At 52.0% G+C, this 11,060-nt stretch overlaps 1 protein-coding gene across 3 annotated transcripts in view; it reads left to right on the top strand.

The window, feature by feature from the left end:
• The first annotated feature begins 2,516 nt into the window (after nucleotides 1-2,516).
• LOC118887402 (myosin phosphatase Rho interacting protein) overlaps nucleotides 2,517-11,060 on the top strand; it is a 125,712-nt gene continuing 117,168 nt past the window's right edge. For 2 of the 3 annotated variants that reach the window (XM_036838191.1, XM_036838193.1), the window contains exon 1: nucleotides 2,770-2,926. In XM_036838191.1, coding sequence (XP_036694086.1) covers nucleotides 2,804-2,926 — 123 coding nt within the window. In that variant the 5' untranslated portion in view covers nucleotides 2,770-2,803. Of the gene's footprint in view, nucleotides 2,927-11,060 lie in introns of all 3 variants that reach the window. The other variant, XM_036838192.1, reaches the window with a different exon arrangement.

Here is an 11,060-nt window from a genome sequence, read left to right as displayed (position 1 = left end):
AACGCCCTGAGCCTCGTGTGTTTTCTGTAAAATGGAGACGAAACAACAATAATAATGATAAACACCAACACCTCTCCCTGAAGAGGTTGACCTTTAATCTACCGTAGTAGGTATTCATTCAGCGAGGGCTAAACCTGTGCGAGCACCATCTGTTTACTCTTCCCCATCACTCTCACCTCTCTGTGCTACTTCTGTCTGGAGTGCCTTCCCTCTGCCTTCTCCTGGCTGGTTCTTATTCAGCTCAGGTCTCAGCCCGGCACTGCCTCCACCAAGGAGCCCTCCCTGAAGCCGCAGACAGAGCTGGGTGCCCTTGCCTGGACCCTCACAACACCCCGGATTGAATTTGTCCGTCTGCCCTCTGTTCTTATTTATCTCCACTTGCTCAAGTGTGAGCTCCTCCCAGGCAGGCCCAATTCAAATGCCTCTTTATGCCCCCAGCTGCAGACCCTTGCCATTCAAGGCAGGCACTGGATGTGTCCGCTGACTTGAGCGGAATATGCCAAGCATTTTTTTTTCTTTTTATTATTTATTTATTTGGCAGCCCCATGTGGCATGCGGGATCTTAGTTCCCCGACTAGGGATTGAACCCATGGCCCCTGCAGTGGAAGCGCGGAGTCTTAACCACTGGACCTGCAGGGAAGTCCCCCAAGGATTTTCTTAAGGGAAGGGGCCTTTGAGTTGGCCTTGAGGCATGGGTAGGACTTTAAAAAGTTATTTTAAAACAAGTTATACATGCACACAATATCAAATCCAAAGTAGGACTTTAAAAAGTTATTTTAAAACAAGTTATACATGCACACAATATCAAATCCAAAGAAACAAAAGGGCTCACAGTGAAAATTAAAAGTAGGTCACCTCTCACCACCCAGCTCCCTCCCCAGAGGCCACCATTGGTGTCAGTTTCTGAGTATTCTGTGCAATTGTCTGTGTTCCCCACCACACACACACTTTTTTATTTTGTAAAAATTTCAACCAACAGAAAAGTTGCAAGGATAGGACAATAAACACCTTTTGCTTGGATTGACCAATTAACACTTTGGCACATTATGCTAAATATTTGATAGGCATTATATCATGTAATGCTAACAACAAGCACATAATCATGCCAATTTTGTAGATGAGGTAACTGAGGCAGCAGGCAGGTGAAGGCACTCGCCCCAGGTCAAGAGCTGGCCTTCCCCCTTAGGTGGCCACAGGATTTTGATCCACCTTTCTTCAGCTGTCTTGGGAGGAAAGTATTTTCTTACACTGACTTGAAATTCACCTCCCCGGGACGTTCACCGGATGCTCAATGGAAAAGTACACAGCCCTGGAAGCAGTTGCTGCTTCTCCTAAAACCTTCCATTCCCTTAGCAACAGCTGCTGTCGCTGCCACTGACACATGCTTCAGTGTCACCTCCTCTGTGAGGGCTGAGTTGGCTCACCCCCCGTTTGGAAACTCCCATGGTAGACTCCTGGCTGCCAGCAGGTTGACCTTTACGCGCGCCCGAGCTTGGAACCCGAGGCGTGGGGTGCCCTGGCCCTCGGGAACCCCTCAGCCTTATCCGTCCTGCTCCTTCCTCTGCTACCTCCACCCCAGCCCCTCTCGACCTCTCACCTTCTGCTTGAATTTCCCCTCCTCCCTGAGGCCGCCCCTAATTTCCCCAAGGAGCCCCCTCTCTTGGCTGCTGAGCCTTCTGCCTGCGCTCCCTTTACAGTCTTCTCCAAGTGGTCTTCTGGCCAGGAGACTGGGCAGTGGACGATTGGAATGACAGTTGGCCCGCCTAGTAGACCCCGCACACGCACACATCGGAGCCTTATTTTCCTCAAGCACGTAGTGGGGACCGGAATGCCTGGCTCAGTACCTGGCACTGCGTCAGCCCTTACTAATCTCCTGCAATAGAACTGACAGCTCTTCCGGGCTGACATCTCCAAGTCACCCCCCACCCCCGCCGCCTCCCAAACCCTACGTCCCTCTCCTTAACTTCTCTGCGCCTCAGTGTCCGCCCTCATAAGATGGGGATGGGGAGGCTGTGAGCTTTCACTGAGCTCATGCATATCAAGTACTTGGAACAGTATGTAGCCTTGCTGACCGCCACGCGGGGCCGGCGCATAGTGGGTGTCAAACTAATCGTCTCCGCGTGGGCGCGGGACCGCGAGGTTGCAGGAGCTGTTTGCAGAGCTAGCCCGCCGTCCCCGTCCCCGCCCCCGCCTTCAGGGCCCGCCCCGCCTTCATGCCCCGCCCCTCTCGCAGGCCGCGCCCCCCGCCCGCAGGCCCCGCCCACGCAGCTGTCAGGACCGGCGGCCGCGCGCCGTCCACCAAGCCTGAACGCCCCACCACGCCCCGCCTTACTTCGCCTACACAAGTTACCTTGCGCCTGGCCGCCTTTTGTCCCACCCCCGGCTCCCATTGGCCAGGGCGTTTCTTTGTTAGCCGGGACGCGTCGCTGCCATTGGCCCGCCGGGCCGCCGATCGCGCCGGGAAGCGGCCCCGCCCCGCGCCCCGCCACGCCCCGCGCGCTGGCCTGTCGCTCCCTCGCTCGCGCCTGCCGTCCTGGAGTGCGCCCGGCGTTCCGCTCCCCTTCGCTGCGGCTGAGGGCGGCGCGGGCACCGAGCGCGGGGATCGGCGGGGCGGCGGCGGGAGTGGGAGTGGGCGCGCGAGGCCGCGTCCATGGGCCCGGGACCGGCGGGCGGCGGCGGCGGCGGCGGCGGCGGCGCGGGCGGGCGGCGGGGGCCGCGCGCTCTGTGAGGCGCCGGCCTGCGTGCGCGGCTGGAGGCGGCGGCCGGGGATGCGGCGGCGCCCGGCCTGAGCCCGTTCCCGGCCATGTCGGCGGCCAAGGAGAACCCGTGCAGGAAATTCCAGGCCAACATCTTCAACAAGAGCAAGTGTCAGAACTGCTTCAAGCCCCGCGAGTCGCATCTGCTCAACGACGAGGACCTGACGCAGGTGAGCGGGCGGCGCGGGCGGGGCGGACAAAGCGGCGCCCGCGGGACGGAGCGGCGCCCTCCGCTCGCCGCCCGGTGACTCATACGTTTCGGCGGCTCGAGGCGCCCGGCCGAGCGCGGGAACAAAGCGCGGGGCCACACTCGGCCGCCCGGCTCCGCGCCCTCTCCCTCCGGCGGCCACCGGGCGGGGGCGGCCTGGGTCCGGGTCTCGCTCTGGGCCGCGACCCGGGGCCGCCGGCGGGGGAGAGGCTAGCACGGCCTCCCCGCCCCCAGGGTCGCCGCTCCCGGCCGCGTCTCCGTCCCTCGTCCCTGGGGGGCTTCGCACGCTTTGGCGGCGGAAACCCGCCCACGGCGCGGCGCCGGACCGTCCCGCGTGCCCCCGGCGCGGGTCCTGGGCCCGGCCGGCCCTTCCGGAGCTGGGCTCTGCGGCTCCGCGCGGCCACTCCCGCTTTCCCGGCCGGGCCCGCCCCCCGCCCCCCCCCGGCCTCTCCCCAGCCTCCGTCTCCCCAACCGCCACGAGCTTTCCCTGGTCCCCCTGCGCGAGGCCGGGAGCCCTTTCCCGTTCCAGCCCAGCTGACTTCGTCGTGGGCGCTCCTTCCACCGACACGCTGCTTTGGAGCGGACCGGCCTGGCCGTTTCTCTTGCTGCGAAGTGTTTACACGGCCGGCCGAGTCGGTGGCGGGGCAGGGGTGACGGCCTGGGACCGGCTGCCTTCCCCAGGGGCCAGAAAGAAACTTCTGGTACCCGAGACCCAGAGCTTCACCCCGCACCCAGGGCTGCGGAGTCAGAGCGTTAGGACGGCAGGGTCCGTGTCCTGGTGGTGTGCCGGGCTGTGGTGGGCTTCTTAGGGAGATGCCCTCGTCTCCCCTGGACGCCTTGCCCTGGGAAGCAGTTCATGTGGCCGTGAGGGTCCTGGACCAGGAGTCAGGGGACCGAACTTCTAGGCTTGGCTGTCACTTGCAGCTGCGTGACCTTGAACAAGTCCCATTTCCTCGTTACAGTTTATTTTCCTTTTCTGTAAATTGGGAGCAGGGATCCCTGGCTCTCCTGCCTCACTAGGCTGTTGTGAAAAGCAAGGCATGACATCGTATGAAACTTTTTCTTCTTGCAGTTTAAAAAACAAATGAACAAGAAGCACCTACAGAATAGTAAACTTGGATTTAGGAAGTTTCTGGCTTGGCAAGGGTTATTCTGAGAGAGTTGTCTGGCTATTCTGGGCAGCTGCCTAACTTGGGTGTTTACACCTCGTAGGGCTTGTTTTCCGATTCTTAAACTTAGATGAATTGGAATGGAATCTGCATATTTGAATTGAATCTGTTTTTAAAATGTTGATTATTAATTGGATTTGGTGGGGAGGGGGACGTCACAAATTTAAAAGTACCTTAATCTGGCACTGTATTCACAGTTGAATTGTGGGTTTTGAAATAGGCCTGGGCCCTCCAGGGCACAAGGGGAATTGGTCGTTTCTGAAATGAGTGGGGTTATTTGTGCTGGGAGAGATTAGGCCAGCCTTCTACCTCCTGGGATCTTTCAGGAAGAAACTGTTCTTGAAGAGAGAAGGAGGGAGACTCAGGGCTGTTGCCAGCAGCCTTAGCTGCTGCTGCCTGCATGCGGCGCTCCCCCAGCCTCTTACTCTCATCCTCATGGCTCCATTAGAAAACCTCAGCCAACCGGTTCCCATCAGTCTCCTACGAGCCCCTGCTTCCTGTTGCCCCTCCCGCCCTGAGCTTATTTTAGACCATCAAGGCTGGAAGATAGATCAGTGATCACTGAGGCCACCTCCTCTTTAAGGCATTTATCCTTTAGTCTTTCTCCTATGCATTTCTCTGCATACATGCAGACTCAAGTACAGTTAAAAAACCTATTTAAACCTAAACTGTATGTGCGTTTTTGCTCTGAAGTATATTGTTTTTTCTGCTTAATGATGTTGTATAGCCGTTTTCATGGTAATACATATCAATATACCAAACTTGTTTTTTGCGCATTGTACCATCAGGGATGTTTTGCATATTGTACCATCAGGGATGTACCATAGTTTAACCATTCCCTTATTGGTGGACAGCAAGGGTACTTCCAGCTTTTGTCATTATAGACAGTGAATGCCTCAACGAATAGCTTTCTAACTGCTTTTGGGTGTGTGTGTGTGTGTGTGAGAGTGTGTGTGTGTGTGTGTGTGTGTGTGTGAGAGAGAGCGAGAATGCATGTGCGTGCGCGCACGAATGCAAGTATTTCTCTGGGGGCAGATACCTAAAAATAGAATGGCTAGGTTGACATCAAGTGCATTAAAATTTTTTTTTTTTCCTACAGATGATCACCAAATTGTCTTCCACAAAAGGCTGTATCATATCATTGCCAGGATTGGGTATTATAAAATGATTTAATTCTTTAATAATTTCCCTAGTTTCCAGTGAGGTTAAGCCTCTTTTAGTAATATTTATTGAATATATTTTGTTCTTTCGTGGATTTTCATATTATTTGCCCGTTTTTCTATAGGGTTAGGGCCCCCCCCCCCCCCTGCTTTGTAGGAGCTTTCTGTATATACTCTAGATCAGCGGTCCACAAACTTTTCCTGTAAAAGGTCAGATAGTAAATATTTCAGCCTTGTGGGCCGTAAGATCTTAGTGGCTACTATGTAGCTTTGCCATTGTAGCACAAAAGCCGATGTGTGAAGTTGCTGTATACAAAACATACACTAAGGGGTATGGCTCTTTCCAGTGAAACTTTATTTACAAAAATAGGTAGCTGGCAGGATTGGCCTGTGAGCCATGGTTTGCCGACTCCTGCTCTAGATGTTAATCTGGCACCTGTCATACATTGTCTTTAATTGTATGGTCATTTCTCTTTTTCATGTGGTAGTTTTAAATATGAAAGTTTAATTTCCATGTTTTCCTTTATAGTTTGTAGTTTTAATCTCATTCTTATGAAGGTTTTCTTTCCAACGTTATAAAATAGTCTCTGATGTTTTTCTTAGTTCTTTTATAGTTATTTTTATGCTTAGCTTTGCTTGTTCGTTTGTTTTTTGGCTGCACCGCATGGCTTGTGGGACCTTAGTTCCCCGACCAGGGATCGAACCCAGGCCCTTGGCAGTGAAAGCGTGGAGTCCTAACCACTGGACCTCCAGGGAATTTCCTGTGCTTAGCTTTTTAATCCATTGGATTTGTGTTTTAGGAAGATAATTCTGGCTAAAGGCAGAAGTTCTAATAGGTGCTCTTGAAGAAGTCCAGTTAAATGTCAGTAAAGGTCTTCTCCAGGTCATTGCTGGCCAGGAGGGAAAGGAGTCGTCAGACACTAGGGACAGGATATTGGCAGTTGATCGGAGTGGGGATTGAGGAAACCTGGGTGGATAAAAGTACCTTTAACGGCAGTTGAGAATAGCAGATTTGGAGTAGATTTGAGGGAGCGTGGAGGAGTAAAAATAGTGTGGTAAATTTGACTTCGAGGAGGTGGAGGTCCAATTTGGTCCTAAGGCAGTAGGCGGTTAGAGCTGGAGGAGGCGTGGGGGCCAGGTGGGAATTCTGATGTCATGGGAGTGAATGGAGTCACTCAGGAGGCTGTGTGGAGTGAAATGAGAAGCGAGGGAGCAGAGCAGCAGGTCTGGAACTAGGGTTCTTGGCTTCCAGGTCCTCGTCCCAGCCTGGGTTCCTGGTGGGTATTGACCTGACATGATGTCTTATTCTCCTGCTGACTCGTGCACCATTAGGAATCACTTTTTGTGGAAGGAGTCACCAAACTTCAGTTCTAGTCCCTGGTCTAGCACTGTTTTGTTGTGGGGCCTTGGCTGGGTTGTTTCTCCCTCCTGGAGAATGAGCAGGTTGCTCATGATCTTTCCCAGCTCTTCCAATCCTTCTTTGTCCCCCCTCAGCCCTCCTGGTCTAATTCTGCCCCTTGCTGTGTCCATACTCCACTGCTGGGACTGCGGGAGCCTTGGGGTAGGAATCCCAGACACAGAGGTGGGTGGGCCAGGAGTTGGTCTCTGTGAATCATTTCATCAGTCATTTCAGTCAATCATTTCATCATTTCCCTTTGTTCCTGTGGCTTTCTTAGAAGTTCCACGGTATGGAACTTCTTTATTTGACTTAACGTTTATCTCAGAAACAATGGGAAAATTCCATGCCCACCCTTTTTAGAAGATTTGTGATTATTCACAGATTGGTAGATAGTTTGGCAAGGGGTGTGTCAGAAGTTCCAGACCTTACAAATGGCCAACAAGCACATGAAAAGATGGTCAGCGTCATTAGTCATTAGGGAAATGCAAATTGAAACCATAATGAAGTACCACTTCACACCCACTAGGATGGCTTTAGTAGAAAAGGGGAAGTAGTAAGTGTGGTGAAGATGTGGAGAAATTGGAGCCCTTGTGCATTGCTCATGGGAATGTAAAATGGTACAGCCGCTGTGGAAGTCAGTTTGGCAGTTCATCAGAACAATTAGCGTATGACTCAGTGATTCCATTGCTAGCATATACCCAAAAGAATTGAAAACAGGTATTCAAACAAATAGTTTTATGCATATGTTTGTAACAGCGCTATTCACAATAGCTAAAAAGTAGCAGCAACCCAAATATTGATCAGTGGATGAATAGATAAACAAATTGTGGTCTATCCATACAATGGAATATCATTCAGTCATAAAAAGGAATGAAGTACTGAGACATGCTACAACATGATTGACCCTCAAAAACATGATATTAAGTGAAAAGAATCAGACTCAAAAGGTCACATACTGTATGATTCCATTTATATGAACTGTCTACAACAGGTAAATCTGTAAAAACAGAAAGCAAGTTAGTGGTTGCCAAGGTTCTGGTAAGGGGGGAATGGGGAGTGCCTGCTGATGGGGTTGGGGTTCTGTTTTGGGGTGATGAAATGTTTCAGAATTAGATAGAGATGCTGTTTGTATAACATGAGGAAATTACTAAATGCCACTGAATTATGCATTTTAAAGTGGTTAATTTTATGTGATGTGAATTTTACCTCAGTTAAAAAAATAAACGTGCAAGAATCACACACACACAAATCCCAAACCTGCCCCCTGCTCCTTGTGTCATTGGAGTGAATATCTGATTGTTTCTAGAGTCTAGACAAGGGATTGGCAAATTTTTTCTTAAAGGGCCAGATAGTAAATATTTTAGGCTTTGCAGGCCCACAGGAAAAATCGAGGAATTTAAGTAGGTACTTATATAACTCTTAGAAAATGTAAAAACCATTCTTGGTTTTGAGACCTTAAAAAAATAGCCAATGGGCTAGATTTGGCCAATGGAGCGAGCATACATAGCTTGCCAACCCCCCTGGGTTAGACCAGCCCTGTCCAATAGAAGTATGATGCGAGCCACATATGTAATTTAAAATTTTCTAGTTGCCACATTTAAAAAGTAAAAAGAAACAGGTGAAATTAACTTTATGTTTTATTTAACGTATCCAAAATATTATCATTTCAACATGTAACAAAGCTGTTACATGCCCTTTTACCTTTACACACCTTTGGTCCAGACTAGCCACTTTCCCAGTGCTCAGTAGCCACGTGTGGCTGGCGCCTACAGTGGTGGATGGGGTGGCTCTGGCGGCAGTGGCCTGGCCTGAGACCCTTGGGGGAAGTCCAGGGTGGGAAGGCTGTGCTTGTGGGTTTTTCTCTTTGGCCTGCATTCGGATTCCTGGAATGCTGGCTCTCTCGTGCTGTTACTCCTGTTTGCATCCCCCTCTTGATGTCTGTTTGCCAACTTCAGGGGGTTCTTTCTTTGAATGTCACTTCTTTTTTGGTGACTCCTTTTACTGTGTTTTAGAGCTCTGGGGCTCTGATCCCTGCTCCCTGCAGGGCAGAAGAGAGGAGGGTGCTTGCTGGTCAGGGCTTAGTGGACCTATGCTGTGGGGAGCGAGTGAGAGCCCGGGGTGGGGGGGTGGGGACAGGCTTACATGTCCCTCCAGGCACATGGCAGGACGTGGTGACTGCATTCTGCACAACTCTTTGTATTTGCTGAGTGTTTTGCAGCTGTATCCTAGCTGCTTTTTTCCCTGCGTTCTAGCCTGCTACTTGACCTTTCTTTCTGAGTTCCTGTGCCCTTGCCACGCAGAAGGACTACAGTCGACGACCTGTGTTCTGTTCTTGGCACACACGTGGCAGGGCGACCCAGAAAGGTTACTTACGTTCTCCCGGCCTCGGTTTCCCACCTGTAAAGCAGGTGCCCACATTCTGTTCACAGGGAGTGGTCCACTAATGGAATGGATGGAGACTACTGAACCCCCTTTGTGGTAATTAATATTCCAAGAAGCATGCTGACGGTCTCTCCTGTGGGGAACAGACTTTGTTTGGGCTCTCGCCTGATCACTAGGACCCTGATGTTGTGTAGCTGAAATAAATTTGACTTGGAATATTTATCTTTAAATTGTTCCCAAGCTGCCAGCTAGACTTGGAGGAGAGGAGAGAGCATTGCAATCAGGGGAAAAGAGACAAGAGGGAAGTAATATCCTACTGCCCACATCCTTGTACTGTGGGGGAGCGAGGCACACGGGGAGGCGTGGTGAGCACTGCGTGCCAATTTCGAAGCATTTAATCTGAGAAAACAGGCTTTTCGTTTATCCTTGGAAACTCACTCTCCAAGCATCACTTTCTCATCTGAAACGACATGGTTGGACCAGGTCAGTGGTTTTCAAACTTTAAATTGCGGAGCCTTTTACTCAAAGGAATCTCGTACACAAATATTGTGTATGAAACAGAAAAAGTGACACTGTTCTGGGCGACACGGGGTCAGAGCTTGGCCTCTCAGCCATCTGTTTCCCACCCATGGGACCTCCAGTCATTTCTGAGGTCTGCGAGGGGCAGGTTTGAAAACTCTGCCCTAGATTTCGTGGTCCCTTCAGTTTGAGCAGCTGAGGGCTCTTTGAAATTGTCTGCGGCTCTTTCACAGCTGCCCTGGGATGGCACCCCTGAATGCCCATCCCCACCACTCCCATTATACTATCACTTCCTTTGGGGGCGAGAGAGCCAGAGGATTGATTCGCTGGCATTTTGTTTCTGGAGCCTGGAACTAGAATCTTCCAAACCACTTGCTGGTTTTCTCAGTCAGGGTCATCCTAGTTCACATGAAACCACAGCCTGGTTCTTGCCTGGAGTCTGTAACCCTTCCAGCTCCTTCCGCCCCTCGCTCAGCTTGGTGTGTGTGCTGCACTGGACAGTGTCCTGCCCGGTCTTTGGGGCAGCTCGCGGTGAGAGTGAGTGGACGGGCCTGTGGAGTCCTCCTGAGCCTGCTTCGCACTGGATCAGGTGTTTTGTGTACCGTGACTTCCTTCCACCGCCGGCAGCTGGGGAGGCGAGCAGGGCTGGTGGCAACATGGCCACCTGTGGAGTGTAGGGGACGTTGAGTTTCAGAGAGGTTGGGTGCCTGCCCTAGGTCACGGAGCTGCCTAGGGATGGGGCTGTGTGCCACATGGTTCACACACCAGCCTTCGTGCGGCCAGGAACCTGTCCTTCCTCCTCCTGGCAAGGCCGCTTTGACTTGTTAACATGGTACTGTTTCAGTAGGAGGCTGGGGTATTGCAAACTAAATTAAAGCTGTTTAATGGAGTTCTAATTCCTACCCCTGGGAGGAGGGGCCTGAGGGGCTGGGTGATCCCCCCACCCTTAAGCAGGTGAAGGATTGTCCCCCTTAGCAGATGGAGCCACTGAGACCAGGGAAGTTCAGCCTAGGTCACAGGAAGACCAGTGTAGACTTTTTCAAAGTTCTTTTTGGCCCTCCCTGTGTCTGCTAACACGCATTAACCTTTGCTGTCAGAAACAGGGCCTTACCCTGACTCGGATTCCTTAGTTGCCGGGGGCGCGTGGAGCAGGCAGAGCATTTTACAGGTCTTCCCGCAGGTCCTAACATCTCTGCCTTGGGGTGTCTCACGTCCCCTGGACAGGCTGCTGGCCTGTTGCAGTGACCACACCTTTGGTGCAGCCCTGAACAGGAAGCACTGTTTTCCCCTGAGGGATTCAGAATCAGGAAGTAGTTGTGTCCTTGCTCCCTAGGTTCTAAAACACTGGTTGGAACAGGCAGACCGGGGTGGGGGAGACTCCATGTGCACCTGCAGTCCCGTCTCTCCCCTCCTAGTATCCTGGCCCACAGCTAAAGGGGCTGGGCGGGGGAGCGGCTGCTGGGAGTC

This window comes from Balaenoptera musculus, chromosome 20, assembly GCF_009873245.2.
Source record: "Balaenoptera musculus isolate JJ_BM4_2016_0621 chromosome 20, mBalMus1.pri.v3, whole genome shotgun sequence".
Taxonomy (NCBI): Eukaryota; Metazoa; Chordata; class Mammalia; order Artiodactyla; family Balaenopteridae; genus Balaenoptera; species Balaenoptera musculus.
The sequence above is the reverse complement of the archived record's forward strand: the minus strand, read 5'-3'. Positions and strand labels throughout refer to the sequence as shown.